This window comes from Lampris incognitus, chromosome 3, assembly GCF_029633865.1.
Source record: "Lampris incognitus isolate fLamInc1 chromosome 3, fLamInc1.hap2, whole genome shotgun sequence".
Classification (NCBI taxonomy): domain Eukaryota; kingdom Metazoa; phylum Chordata; class Actinopteri; order Lampriformes; family Lampridae; genus Lampris; species Lampris incognitus.
In genome coordinates, this window is record NC_079213.1 from 79668688 (window position 1) to 79683814 (window position 15127).

A 15127-nucleotide genomic window follows, 5' to 3' on the forward strand; every position below is an offset into this window, starting at 1 on the left:
AAAAGGGCTTGTGGTAGGCTGTACCATATATACATTAGATATTGTTAAAGAACACCTGGGTATAAGGTTACCTGGCTGACCATCATTGCTCACAGTCCTCATGATTACAACAAACTTATAAGTTTAACTCTCATTAAATAGTCAGAACTCATGCAACCATCATGGCTAGTTCCTTCCTTGTGACAATTGCTAGTTAAGCTATGAGTTATGCTGTTTTGCTTATGTGTAATTTTCAAATGAAACTTCCTATGTTTGCTTATATTACAGTATCTATCTACAGTAGCTGGTTACTACTAGGGGTCCCAAAATGAATAAGGCTTTGTTATACCAAGAAAAAAGAGTAACATCAGATTAGGCACTTCAGACAGGCTTTCAATGCTGCACCTGATTACACTCTGCAGTTTAGCATATATCAAACGTGTGATGACGTAGAATAGATGTAAAACTAAAGGCAAACAATATGAAATCAACACACATACTAAATCTGGGTCTGCAGAGTGAGCTAACTGAAGTAGGAGCAATTTTGTTAAACGATGAAACCAGGAGTTGGGGGATACATGAATATTTTCCCTGTGATTGCAGCTCTCCTTTGAGGTCAGAGAGTTGTATTGAAATTAATTTAGGAAGTTGTCCATCTGACGACTTTTACCTTATTTTAATTTTGGTGCAAATGTCAGCGATGCACTCTGTGGGGGGTACTGCGGGAGTATGGGGTACCGGAGCAGTTGCTACAAGCCATCCGGTCCTTGTATAAGCAAAGTGAGAGCTGTGTCCGCATTCTTGGCACAAAGTCAAACACGTTTTCGGTGGGTTTCGAACTCCGCCAAGGTTGTCCTTTGTCTCCGATTCTGTTTGTGATATTCATGGACAGGATCTCAAGGTGCAGCCAAGGTGAGGAGTGTGTCCGTTTTGGGAACCTCAGAAATGCATCTCTGCTCTTCGCAGATGATGTGGTTTTGTTGGCTTCTTCAGAATGCGACCTCTGGCATACACTGGGGTGGTTTGCAGCTGAGTGTGAAATGGCTGGGATGAGAGTCAGCACCTCCAAGTCTGAGGCCATGGTTCTCTACCGGAAAATGGTGGATTGCTCCCTCCGGTTTGGGGATGAGTTGTTGCCTCAAGTGAAGGAGTTCAAGTATCTCGGGGTCTTGTTCATGAGTGAGGGTAGGATGGAGCGGGAGATTGACAGACGGATTGGTGCAGCATCAGCAGTAATGCGGACATTGTACCGGACCATTGTGGCGAAGAAGGAGTTGAGCCGGAAGGCAAAGCTCTCAATTTACTAGTCAGTCTTCGTTCCAGTCCTCACTTATGGTCATGAGCTTTGGGTAGTGGCCGAAAGGGTGAGACCGCGGATACAAGCGGCTGAATAAGTTTCCTCTGTATGGTGTCTGGGCTAGGCCTTAGAGATAGGGTAAGGAGCTCGGACATCCGGAGGGATCTTGGAGTAGAACTGCTGCTGCTTCGCATCGAAAGGAGCCAGTTGAGATGGTTCGGGCATCTGATTAGGATGCCTCCTGGGCGCCTTCCTTTGGAGGTTTACCGGGCACGGCCAACTGGGAGGAGACCCCAGGGTAGACCCAGAACACGCTGGAGGGACTACATGTCCAATCTGACCTGGGAACGCCTCGGGATCCCCCAGGAGGAGCTGGAGGGTATTGCTGGGGAGAGGGACGTCTGGAGTGCCTTACTTAGCTTGCCTCCACCGCAACCCGACCCCGATAAAGCGGCTGAAGATGAGATGAGATGTCAGCGATTAAAACAATTTCTAGTGATAATGAAAGAGGTAGTAGTAGTAATAACTTCAGTTATGTAAAAAACACATGACAAAAGGGCACTTTTGCTGTCTCATGACAGGGGGCATATGCCTCAGCATGTTGGTGCTGGTATCTATCTGTGCACATGCATGCATATCACTGTCACTAATGAGCCAAAACGTTATGGCCACCTGTCTAACATGCTATGGGTCCTCTATGTGCTGCCAAAACAGCACCAACCTGCCAAGGCATGGACATTGCAAAACCCCTGGAGGTGTCATCTGGTATCTGGCACCAAAACATTAGTAGCAGATCCTTCAAGTCCTCTAGGTTGTGAGGTGGACCTGCTTGGGATTGGACTTGTTGGTCCAGCACATCCCACATATGTGTAATCCGATTGAGATCTGGAGAATTTGGAGGCCAGGGCAATACCTTGAACACTTCATCATGTTCCTCACACCATTCCCGATCAATGTGTACAGTGTGGCAGGGCACATTATCCTGCTGAAAGAGGCCACTGCCATCAGGGAATACCATTGCCATAACCGGTCTGCGGCTACGCGGCCCCATACATAGCAGGATGCAATGCACTGTGTGTTGTGACACATTCCTCCCGTAACCATCATTAGAATTTTCTGTGACTTGTGCCACAGTAGACCTTCTGTCGGTTTGGGCCAGACAAGATAGCCTTTGCTGCCCTTGCACAGCGATGAGTCTTGGGCACCCAACACCCTGCACTAGTTTGGGGTTTGTCCCTCCTCGGACCACTGTCAGTAGGTACTTGCCACTGAACACCCCACAAGCCTTGCCATTTTAGAGATGCTCTGACCCAGTCACTGGCCATAATTATTTGGCACTTGTCAAAGTCGCTCAGGTCTTTACTCCTGCCCATTTCTCCTGCATCCAACACGTTGACTACACTTACCATCACCTTGACATGTGCCCTTGTTTGGAAATGATCAACGTTATTCGGTTCACCTGTGGGTGAATGGTCATAATGTTTTGGCTCGTCAGTGTGTGTCAGTTCATGCAACCTAACATGCAGAGGTTTGTAGCTATAAGATAATGTCTACATGGTTTAAACTTGTGATTTTCTGTGGAAACTCTTCTTGCTACAAGGTATTTTATTTCCATACAGCTATGCTTAGGATGTGTGACGAGCATGTACCTCCAGAACTCAATAAGGTGAGAAAGAATGGTCTTGCAGTTTATGAGAGTGTAAATCAAATATTGTTTTATTTATTTTTTTGAATAACATTTTTACACTACTTGTTGGTGTCTCAGATGACTCAAAAGGATATTGCTTTTGTGGCTGACTTCCTGTCTGAGCATTTTAGTGAGGTAAGCTCAACCTCATCATCATCATCCTTCGACCGCAGTCGAGCATGCATTCATGACATCACGCCATTATTCTCTGTAAGCTCAACATAATGGCACTGAAATATCTTATTCTTGTTAGTTTTTCACAGAGTGAAATAAATTGCTGTTTCAATTAACAGAATGAAGAGCTTTTTGATCGCAAAGGGAAATACTTCAACGTAGAGCGTGTGGGCCAGGTAAGGGGAATGACATAGTTTGATTTTTTTTTTTTTTGGACTGGTGGCTATCTATATGACATTCTGGTTTCTCATTCATATGCAAATTTATAGTACCTGAAGGATGAGGACGAGGACCTTGTGTCCCCACCCAACACCAAGGGAAACCAGTGGCTCAAATTTTTACAGGAGAGCACACACCTCAAAGGTGATCCAAAAGTTGTACTTTAGAAATTCTAATCATGCAAATCAGTGTTTGTTTACATTTATTAACAATGTGATAAAGGTTCCTTTCATTGAGCTTGCCTGTAACTATGGGTTGATTGCTGGTTTGTCTAAAATTCTGTTGTCACAGGATAACAGATAAAATATTTGTTGGTTTTGTCTAGAGAGTCCATTGCTGTTCCCTTCATATCCCCACAAGTCTTTGCACTTTGTCAAGAGAATGATGGAGGGAGTGATTGAATTATGTTTACAAAAACCTGCAGTAAGTCTGATGTGTGTTTGGGTTTATATATTTGTTTTGCACAATAATATGATTTTTCTCCAGTAGTGCATCATTTCATAGGGGATTCTTGCTAAAATATTAGCTGTTATGGAGTTATTGACAAAGTACAAAATAACAGTAACCATAAAAGCGCCTGCATTTGATGTTAATACACTTCCTCTTCATTCATTTAAATATTTTCAGGAAGTAATTGGGAAGTCTATAAAGCAAGCCGCTTTTTTGCCACTCTACACTGTGCCACAAAGGTATAACCCGTGTTTCTCTTAAATATTAATGAGAACTAAGACAGAATTGAATTATTTTGTTCAAACTAAGATTAAGGTAATTATTGCTTGTTTGTTTTCTGTCTCTCTAGCTCTGAAAATACTCCACGACTTTTTGAACTTCCATCTTTGTGCGTAAAACACAAACATCCTGTAAATTTTGACTGGTTTATGACAAACAGGGTTTTACATTAATGATGTACTTGATATGCCGGTTGATTACACAGGTGGAATGACAAGAAGGCGAATATGCACTATGTTGTGTTCTGCATGCCAGAGATTTCCCCCTGCAAGCTCTACCTATTACGGAGGAATACAGATCCACAAAGGTAAATTAACAGGAACCTGCCCATACTGTATACCTCTTCCACAAAATAATGTGATTGTGTGTGTGTGTGTTTCTATTTCTCTTGTTTATTTATGTCTATTTTATTCTTTCACTCACACAGGGATGTCCACAACAGTATCATGTCAGTTGACCTGAGCAATGTTCTTAGCCATGGTGTTGATGAAGATGAAAATGGAAGAGTCCAGTGAGTGCTCCTCTCCTCTTAGTCTTGCTGCGAAATTTTTAAATCTGGCACAAACTAATATGATACATTTCCTGAAAAGAGTTTCTTTTAACCATGACTTGAAATGTATTGTACATTTGTTTTCAGGACTGATTGCGGGTACAGTTGCTTAGATGCTCGTTTCTATGACGACGAGATGTTAACTGCTGTGCTGCAAGCACCAGAGGAGGAGACGAATAGGGGACATGTCCTGGCACAGCTTCCTCTTGGCTCAGTCTTCAGCTGTGATATTGAATTCACCTTGAACCCTACACTTAGGTGTGTGTGTATGCCATTAGTTTTCCGCTTCCCATAACAACAATTCTCAGCTCACTATATCTCCCATTTGATAACACTGTATGTAAATGTAGGGTTATTAACTTGGACACCGTGGAATTTGAATCTTAATGTGTACTACTGCTATATGTAAAGTTGTTAGTGAATGAACGCTTCATGCCTATGTTCATTACTGACTTGATTCACCGGAAGCTAAAACTTGTAAAATTTGAATATACGTGTACCTTGCATATTCATAATCAACGTTTATCAACAGTGGAAAAATCACACCTACTGCTATTCACTCAGTTATAGTTGTTAAGATGGTGTCAATTTGATATGATGAAGTAATTAAAAAGAACACTATGCACTTTAAAAGGAGAGGAAATCCTTTAGTCAGTATAATTTATCCATTATTTTCTTTTTTCTTGTTGCTTATATTCAATTTACACCTCGTCCGCTGTAAAATGCAGTAGATAGACCAGATTGAACCATCTTTTTAAAGACTGTGGTGTTGCAGGCAATTGGCAAACCAGGCCATGGGATAGCTTAACCTTTGCCAGTGGAAACCGAGCTATCACCCTGGGACACTGTGTGTGTCATCTGTGTTCTCAGATTGGACCAGCAGAGTGGAGCCATCCCGTGCCAGAGCCTGGTGTTGGAGAATCAGTGGCGGGATCTGGAGAACATGAAGGCTCAGTTTGTTGCTGTCAATGGGATCCGAAAAGTGGCCTGTGTGGTATGTCTGACTTGCTAACTGATGCATCCCCTCCAATTTTGTCCACTCTAAAGACAGCTAATAAAAATGTAGCCCATGCAGACTGAGAGTGTCTTGAGTTCTGAGACTCATTTTAGATATATTATGCTAGAATTTCCAATTTGTTTTATTTGTTAATAAAGTTAAATGTTTGTTTTCCAATGTTGATTTTACATTTCTCTAGCAGTTGGAGACCATCAGTACTGACTGAATATAAGGGCGCTTTTAAATATATATCAAGATTTACAGTCAAATATTTGAATTGTTGATTTATCAGTTAAAGCAAGGCACGAATCACACTTCTTAGACATAGGTCTTGGTTTTGCTTTTTTTTTCCTATTAGCTGAGCGCTAACCTGAGGCATGTTCGAGTTTTTGAGATGGATGTGGAGGATGAGGAGGATGAAGAAGGAGCTGAGTCACAGAATGCCAGTGCTGACCAGGATGGACTGGAAATGACAATGAACAGTCAGGGGGAGGAGGAACGAGACGAGGTGGCTGAGGATGAATCTGGAGCAAAAGAGAATAGAGAGAATATGGAGCAAAACACTGAGGGGCATCTAGAGTCAGAGGAAGCCCTGGAACTTTCCTGAGTGTCAACTTGCCAACCAGATCGTTTTTTATTATTATGATTTTTTTCACACGTGTCAATTTAGCACAATGGTATTGAACTCGACTTTATTGTTGGCTTATTTCAGGGAGATTTATGGTGCCTAATTTAAGTTCAGACACCATTCTGAAAAATGTGTAAAAAATATATGGAAATAAATTTTTTTGATAAGACCCCTCATTTTGTTTGTGGCTGTGGCTTTATGTTAACACCCATTCTTTTTTTGTATAATCTTATTAACTTAAAAGTGTATTTGAGGAATGGCATTTCTCCTTTTTGATATCGATATTGATTTTATTTCGAACATGTTAAAATAACAAAATAAAATCTATAGGCAGGAATAAAAGAACAAATGGTAATAATAGTGAACATATTTTGCAAACTCTCTGTAACAACACAAGTACTAACTGGACCATGTTTGAAAAGGGCGTAGGATGAAGTAAAGAACTTTTCTGGTCCTACCCCTTTTACATTATCAGTCAAATCAAAACAAAACAAAACTTTCAAGACAAAACAAGTGGGGGGGAAAGAAGAAAAATACCAGTGTATAGAGATCAAAATAAACGAAACAGCACAAGCCAAACAAGGCACCGTACATGTCATGTATCATAGTAATAATAATAAATTAAACTTATATAGCGCTGCTCTAATACTCGACGTCGCTTTACAATAAACGGGGTGAAACAAGACGACAGATAAACATAACACAGACATACAGGAGTAGATGGGAAGGGGGGGCTACGAGAGGGAGAAGCGGCAGCCACACACGACGCCAGCAGTACTCACCGACTTGGATAGATACAAAAGGGAAAGAAAAACAAACATCATAAATCACAGATGAAGTCTGAAGAGGTGAGTCCCGACCAATGACCTGAATGTGGGCAGCCCGCAGCAGCGTCCGATGCGCTTGGGGAGGGAGTTGAGGGAGGGGGCAGGTCGAGCGCTCAGTCCCCAGCCTGCCCCATCATGTCATGTTATTCCAGTCTGCATTACTCCTTGTTCTTATTTTTTAGACATTGTATTCATAAAAAAAGAAACTACCACGACCCTGGCCCTCGGCCAAGCCATGGAAATTGATTTGCTTCAAAAGATTCTTTATGCTACATTTGAAAGCATGACACTTATTCTTTAGATCACTGTTAAAGAATTACGAGGTATATATAACAGAATGGATTTTCGCGTCCGATACGGTGCAGCGTAAATAAAGCTTGTGAGCGCGCTTATAGGTGGTGGTGACGTGCTCGTCCGCTGTGCTTTTACGTGATGACGTATTGCATCCGCCGCCTGTTGGTCTCACAGTTAGCGACAGGAATCGCGAAAATGGCTTCGACCCTGCCCGTCCGTACGAATCACCAGGGGAGATGACGATGTTGTGCTCTTTAACTCCACAAAACACCAAAGTGTCTTCAGTGAACAGAACGGTAATGGTCAAGTGAGCACAACTGCAAGACCGTCAGCCGATAAAAGACAAACGACACGAAAGACTATCGCAATTTTCCCCCGTAGGGCGCTCAAGACGTTATGGAGGATATCAACTCAAATATCAACGCGGACTTGGAGGTGCGGAAACTACAGGACTTGGTAAAGAAACTCGAGCAGCAAAATGAGCAGCTTCGGAGCAGATCCACGTTGATATCGTCGTCCGGGGCAATATCGGGGAACCACCGACCCCTGAGCGCCGGATACGACTCGCCCCTGTCAGCGGGGATGGCGGCAGGGCTGGCCGGCTTCCCTGGGGTGGGGTTCGGCGGAACGGGCGGCTACGGTGGGCTTCTGGAGAACTCCCGTTGTTTGAGCCCCAGACTGTCTTACGATGGCATCAGTTTCCGGAGGGCATATGAGCCAGAGGGGGCATCGGCCGCGACCTCTATCTCCGGTATGAACTCTATCTATGCTGACAGTGCCGGGGGTTTTAAAGACGAAGGGGAAACCTCAATCCTGGATGAAGTCGAGATATTGGATCTCGAAGACATGGATTGTTTAAACGAGGATGAAGACAGCTGGTAAGTGAAACAGGTTTTACCCCCTTAGATTTATCTTGGTCGATCGGAGTAAGCGCTTAACATATAGCACGTTAGTGTATCCGATGACGGCTTTAACTATCGGGCACAGCTGCTGAAGACATTAGCCACCACGACAAATGTGTGGCGGTGTGTGTTTGGCATAGGAATCGCTTGTCAATATCGTCTCGCCAGCTTGCCAGAAACTCTGATGTCATCCACAAAGTACGCCATCGTCAGGGTCGGGGTGTTTAGTTGGTTACGATATCACATGTGGGCTCTGCCTAACCATTTCTGACGTTAGACGCTGTGTCATGCAACTGCCGGTTGCCGTCCGTCTCTCGTGGAGTTACATTTAAAAATAATTCTCAACTGAACTGTCTGTTACACTCAGGTAAATTGTCAATACTGTAGCAGGCCAACTGCTGTGTATGCAGGAGGCCCTCAACTCTGCGATCAGTTCCTGAAGATCTGCCGAGCCGTTTTTTGTGCTGTGATGTGGCAGATTGCTCGGCTTGCCATGGTAATTGTGGCATGAGATCAGTGTGCACAGCTTGAAAATTGAAAGTTGTTTGGCCTGCCCAAAGCCAGTTGGGAGAGACATCCATGGTTATTATGGTCCTTGTTAGAATACCTATTAGGACACTAGTTGGCACACCAGCTACAAGTGCTGCAGACTGTAAGGAGACGAGTCTGAAAATATGAAGTAAGGTTCATCCTGCACAATTAAAGCCTCAGTTAGCCTCTGCTATGTGACTGATGAGATTTCTGATGTTGAGTATTGGAGCATTTCGCCAAAGTACAAAATAAAAGTGAATGAAAATAGAATGTTCTTTTTGCAAGGTGTTACTCATATTTACTATATTGCACATATGAACATGTTAGGTGTTGCTATTTGACTTGGAATGACTATTCAGCACTGTCAGTCTCCTTTTTTTGTCAGCATGGCTTTAGCAGTTTTTAGTCACTACATTCCTTTCTTTAATCCTCGTACGGTGCATTGTGTTTGCATTATTTCCTCAGCACTGAGCATTTATTATTTTTGGTGTTAGGTGGCTTGACATAGATATCCTCTGGCAGTGTAATCATTGAAATGAGAGACTGATTGGATTTGTGCTGCTGTGTAAATCTCACTGTTATCCCAATATACAGAAATCTCTCTAGCAATTGGAGCAGACACTGAGTGAATGGCAGAGTTGAAGCTTTACTAAATGACTGAAGTCAAACGTATTGACTTGATAGATAGGTTTAAAGAATATATGTTTGGATAGCTGTAGAACACAGAATAGATATTTCTATGGCAGCAGTGAAATGACATCAGTGTAATGAGTCCTCCCCAGAGATTGGCCCTTGTTATCTGTCTTGTTAAGAAAGGTTTGTTTTGTCATCAGTGGCATAAAAGACCGCTGTAGTGCAGTGGTCCTTGGAAAAGGTAGTCCACATCAGTTCATTACGTTCAGAAAAGCGAGCTTTGTCCTTCCTTTATTTTTTTTGTGGGTTCGGTTGTAAGGAACCATGGAAATGAGGGCTGAGTTGATTGAAAAAGAGACTAAGGGGGATAGTCAGATAGTCTGATTAGGCACATAAACCACTTACTTGATTGCTGACAAGCCATTAACTGTAACATATCAGAGCAAACAAGGTCATTCCTTAACTGCTTGTTGGAGACCTGTGCCAACTATTTTGATATTGTATCACTTTTAGTTTTTTCTCTCTGTTTCGTTCCCCACAGACACAGTCTTCACTCCGCTGGCCTGGCTTGTCCCTTTGCCATCTGGATTAGATTGATATCAGGGATTACCCAGTTGTGTGAAACCCTTGCCAGCCCCTGTCATAGAGTCCTGTAATCCCTGAATTAGCATCAGACTGTATGTAAAGCATTGCCTGGCCGTGTAGTGCTTTGATGGTTGGATAGCACACACTCATCCACACATCACATCTCCCTGCTCGATGTCTTGATGTTGATACATGAAGCAGCATGGATCAGCTCTGTGACCTTAGTTTTATGTGCTGGAGTGAAAGTAAATCACAGGCAAATTGCTGACCTGTAAACTGCAACAGTAAAGTTCTTTATCTCATTACCCCAACATTGGTTAAAAGTAGGCCTGCTTTTCACTGCATTTGTCTGCCTACTAGGCCTGTGATGTTGTTACTGCTGTCATCATAAAAAGTTTCCTCTATGGCTGAAACTGAGATGAGAGTTGCTGACTCAGATTTCCTTTCATAGTGGAATCTCATCTCCTCATCTCAGCACGGTGGTTGGCACTGTTGCCTCACAGCAAGGAGGTCCTGGGTTCGAACCCCAGGCCATCCAGGTCCGTTCTGTGTGGAGTTTGCATGTTCTCCCCGTGTCTGCATAGGTTTCTGCCGGGTGCTCCAATTTCCTCCCACCATCAAAGACATGCATGTTAGGGTTAATACTCTTGCCTGTGTCCCTGACCAAGGGAATGGAAAACAGAAATGGAGTTGGTCCTCGGGCACTGCAGCTGTGGCTGCCTACTGCTCCTAGCATAGGATGGGTTAAATGCAGAGAATGAATTTCGTTATATGTATGTACAGTGTCTTCTGATTCTCTCTTCTCTTCTGTTCTCTTCTCTCGTCAAAAGACAGAGAACACATTAAGGGTTATACTCTCTCACTTTCATCCATCCCATCCATTTCATTTAATGGACAATAACGCAAAGTTTGTTAAACATGTAGCCCTCTTCCATGCCTTGCTATATCATTGTATCAGTGTTTCTATCTCAAATCATTTAGAAGGCTTTATGGATCAGTGCAACAGAATAAGCACCAAGGCTTGCTTTTTCAAAAGATTTAGGTTATTGAAAGTTCATTTATGCACCCATTACTGCTGCAGGAACTGTGAGACTATTTGTGTTGTGGGTGGAGTAATAGTCACAGACACAAGGCAGTGATTTCTCCTCAACTTTATCTGGAAGAAGACCGATATCTGTTGTAATAAATTAACTGAATTTAAACTCGTACATTCAAAATTTTAACGACAAGTTCTATAAATCACATTTTTTTTTAAATTTTTCAGATGGGTGAAATTGTAGCTTGGGTGATGTACGTCCCCAGCTTTTCAAACATTAAATTCTAAATTAGTTCTGGAAAACAGCAAATTCTGGGGTGGTATTTGCATTTGTCTCGTCATTTATTCAAGCGTTCACAGAAATGACTTTCTGCCTTTCTCCTAGTCCCAAGTGGTATTGATGTAGCCACTGAAAAAGTATAGCCTTAACATATATCAAACCCTCAGCAAATACATTTCCTCTTAAAACTACCAGGTCTCCTCATCTATTGATTTTAATTGTCAACCTTTATCCAGCACAGCCTGCTCTTCCTCATTAGCATTCCGTGTCATAGACAGTAATGCTGTATATATATTAGGTTTTCATTTGTAGATGGGCTTCATTACAGATGGGGAAGAAACCTGATACATAACTGCAAAACTCTCCCTCACAGAGTTTTTCCTCATTACCGGGTATCGATATTCTCATGTAAATTTCATGTATGTGAAAAGACTATGCATTGATGTCTCATCAAGTTAGGTCCGGGGAGGGGGGGTCCTTGCAAGTATTGTTTTGATTTCATATTGGGTGTCACATACTAGCTCATCATTTGTGAGTTTTAGGAGGCTTGCGAGATTCGCTGTTGGTCCTTGTAGTTAAATTAGATGAAACGGAAATAAATACACCCAATATTTTTGTTATGGCTCGCCCACCCCGCCCCGTGGCCCGCCCACCCCACGCCGGCAGCCAATCGGCTCGTCAGGGCCGGGCTTAGTCATCAGGGCTGGGCTTAAGATTGGTGGCCTCCCACGTGCCCGTTGTCAGTTCGTGTTGTAACCTCCCCGCAGTAGCGGCGACTCTCCTCTCACGGTCCTTTTCTCTACGAACTCATCCCAGCCCTTGGTTCATGTTTTTCCCTTGCAAGGTTTCCCCGTAGAAGTATCCTGCCTTGTTCCCGTTTGTATTACCCGCGAGTTTTTTCCCCCTTGGACTTTCCGTTTTTTCCTTGTCGCTCATTGCCCTCCTATGTTTGAATAAAGTACGCCAGTTTTCGGCTAACTCCATCTCTGTCTGGTGTCGTGCGCTTGGGGTCTTCCACAAACCCTAACAGTACGAACTGACCATGACGACCCCAGCCGACACGGAGAGCGTACTGGCCAGCCCGCTTCGAGCAGCCCTCATCGAACAGATCCGCCTGACTAACTCCCACACCCAGCAGCTAGATGCGGCCTCCGCCGCGGTGAGAGATCTTCAGACTTGGGTCCCGCCCCTCCAGGCCTGTGTGGGTAACCTAACGAGGCAGCAGGCGGCGTTGGCGAGCAGACAAGCAGAGATCCTGCGGCAGTTGCAAACCATCACAGCGGCTCTCACCATCCAGCCGCCGGGCCAGCCTGCCCCTGGAGTCGTGGGTAACCCGCCCCCTGGTACCGCGGCCCCGGTTAACCCTGTGGGGCTCAACCCAGTTCCCCGGGAGCCCTGCCTCTCCAGCCCACGACCGTTTGATGGCGACTTGGAGACCTGTGCCACGTTCATTATGCAGTGTGAGCTGGTCTTCCTGCACCAACTCAGCATGTTCACGTCTGATGCTGCCCGGGTCGCTTACGTGACCAACCTGCTCACAGGCCGAGCAGCTCAGTGGGCCACTGCTTCCTGGTCCATGAAGGCCAGTTTCTGCCTCACCTACGAGGCCTTTGAGGCGGAACTAGGGAAGGTTTTCCACCATCCAGTCGGTGGCCAGGACCCTGGTGCTCGGCTGAGCAGTATCCAGCAGGGCAGTGGCAGTGTCACATACTACTCGGTGGAGTTCAGGCTGGCCGCAGCTGAGAGCGGCTGGAACGACCGGTCACTTCGGGTCACCTTCCGGAGAGGTCTCAGCGAGGCTGTCAAGGACCAGCTAGCCACCCGGGAGGAGCCCACCTCCCTCGAGGACCTGATCAAGCTCGCCATCCGCATCGACGGACGCCTCCGGGAGAGGAGGCGTGAGCGAGCCCTGCGTGGATCCCCCTCCATTCCCCAGTTGTCCAGCACTCCTAACAGGATCCCTACTCCTGTTCGCCCCACTTTCCCTGTGGCCGTTTCTCCCCCCGCGCCCCAGACCACGACGGGGGAGGAACCTATGCAGCTGGGGCGCACGCGCCTTAGTCCGGCCGAACGGGAGGCCCAGTTCAAGGTGGGTCAATGCCTCTACTGTGGCCAGAAGGGACATCTGATCAGCGGCTGCCCCACTCGGCCAAAAGACTAGGCTCACTGGGGCCCCAGGAGATCCTACTGAGCCGACTTTCCTGTTCCCGCCGTCCTGCCCCACAGAACCATCTAGTTAGCGTTACCCTGGCCTGGGCTGACCAGCGGCTCACGGTGGGTGCACTCCTCGACTCGGGGGCTGATGAGTGTTTCCTGGACTCGGAGTTTGCGGCCCAGGCTAACATCCCGCTAGAGACGCTGGAGAAGCCCATGGAGGCCTTCGCGCTGGACGAGCGCTGCCTGGCCAGCGTCACCCAACGCACCCACCCTATCTCTCTCACCATAGCAGGTAACCATGTGGAGAGACTTCGGTTCTACATCATCCAGTCCCCGTTAGTCCCTGTGATCGTAGGGCGCCCCTGGTTCGTGCAGCATGAGCCACACATCGCCTGGGCCTCCGGTACAGTCATGGAGTGGAGCTCCTCCTGTCATGCCCAATGTCTCCAGGCTGCTCCCGCCCCATCCCCCCAACGTGCCCCTAGTACCCCGCCTCCCGACCTCTCCTCTGTTCCCCCTGAGTACCATGAGTTAGGTGAGGTTTTCAGCAAGACCCGGGCCCAAATCTCTTCCTCCTCATCGACCTTATGACTGTGCTATCGACCTCCACTCTGGGGCACCCCTTCCCAGCAGTCGTCTGTACAGTCTGACCATCCCCGAGAAAGCTGCGATGGTCGAGTACATCTCCAAGTCCTTGGCAGCGGGGCTCATTCGGCCCTCGTCCTCCCAGGTGGCAGCTGGATTCTTTTTCGTGAAGAAGAAGGACGGGGGCCTCCGACCCTGCATTGACTATTGCCAACTCAATGAGATAACCGTCAAGAACAAGTACCCCCTTCCTCTCATGAGTTCCACCCTTGAGCCCCTCACCCAGGCTACAGTCTTCACTAAGCTGGACCTCTGGTGTGCCTATCATCTGGTCCGGATCCGGAAGGGGGACGAGTGGAAGACAGCCTTTAAGACGCCCCGGGGTCATTATGAGTACCTGGTCATGCCGTTCGGCCTCACCAACGCCCCGGCGGTATTCCAGGCTCTCATGAATGACATTCTCCGCGACATGCTCGACGAGTTTGTGGTGGTGTACCTCGATGACATCCTCATCTTCTCCAGGACCCTCGAGGAACATGTCCAGCATGTCCGCCGGGTACTCGAACGTCTCCTCCGGAACCGGCTCTTCGTCAAGGCAGAGAAGTGCCGGTTTCATTCCCCTTCCGTTGACTACCTGGGCTTCGTCGTTGAGAGGGGACAGACCCGGGCCGACCCCCGCAAGATCCAGGCTGTGGTGGACTGGCCCGATCCCACATCACGGAAGGAATTACAGAGCTTCCTCGGGTTTGCGAACTTCTATCGGAGGTTCATCCGGAACTACAGCTGCGTGGCAGAACCTCTCACCAAGCTGACCTCCCCCTCCCAGCCGTTCATCTGGTCCCCGGCTGCCCGCTCTGCGTTCCAGTCCCTCAAGGAGAGGTTCACCAGCGCCCCGGTCCTGCTCCACCCCGACCCCAAGAGGCAGTTCATCGTAGAGGTGGACGCTTCGGACACCGGGTTGGGGGCTGTCCTCTCCCAGGGCCAGCGTCTGACCAGAAGGTCCACCCATGCGCCTTCTTCTCTCGCCGGTTCCTCCC

The 15127-nt window shown here is 46.4% G+C and overlaps 2 protein-coding genes across 6 annotated transcripts in view; both read left to right on the forward strand.

Moving 5' to 3' along the window:
• The window catches only part of anapc4 (anaphase promoting complex subunit 4), a 30679-nt gene extending 24252 nt beyond the window's left edge, over nucleotides 1-6427 (forward strand). For both annotated transcript variants that reach the window (XM_056278032.1, XM_056278033.1), the window contains exons 17-28: nucleotides 2896-2942; nucleotides 3042-3098; nucleotides 3257-3313; nucleotides 3407-3500; nucleotides 3682-3779; nucleotides 3984-4045; nucleotides 4156-4194; nucleotides 4291-4392; nucleotides 4513-4596; nucleotides 4723-4893; nucleotides 5506-5629; nucleotides 5991-6427. In XM_056278032.1, the coding sequence (XP_056134007.1) occupies nucleotides 2896-2942; nucleotides 3042-3098; nucleotides 3257-3313; nucleotides 3407-3500; nucleotides 3682-3779; nucleotides 3984-4045; nucleotides 4156-4194; nucleotides 4291-4392; nucleotides 4513-4596; nucleotides 4723-4893; nucleotides 5506-5629; nucleotides 5991-6239 (1184 nt within the window). In that variant the 3' untranslated portion in view covers nucleotides 6240-6427. The remainder of the gene's footprint in view (nucleotides 1-2895; nucleotides 2943-3041; nucleotides 3099-3256; nucleotides 3314-3406; nucleotides 3501-3681; nucleotides 3780-3983; nucleotides 4046-4155; nucleotides 4195-4290; nucleotides 4393-4512; nucleotides 4597-4722; nucleotides 4894-5505; nucleotides 5630-5990) is intronic.
• A 1143-nt stretch (nucleotides 6428-7570) lies between these two features.
• slain2 (SLAIN motif family, member 2) overlaps nucleotides 7571-15127 on the forward strand; it is a 35480-nt gene continuing 27923 nt past the window's right edge. For all 4 annotated transcript variants that reach the window (XM_056276384.1, XM_056276387.1, XM_056276388.1 and 1 more), the window contains exon 1: nucleotides 7571-8259. In XM_056276384.1, coding sequence (XP_056132359.1) covers nucleotides 7778-8259 — 482 coding nt within the window. In that variant the 5' untranslated portion in view covers nucleotides 7571-7777. The remainder of the gene's footprint in view (nucleotides 8260-15127) is intronic.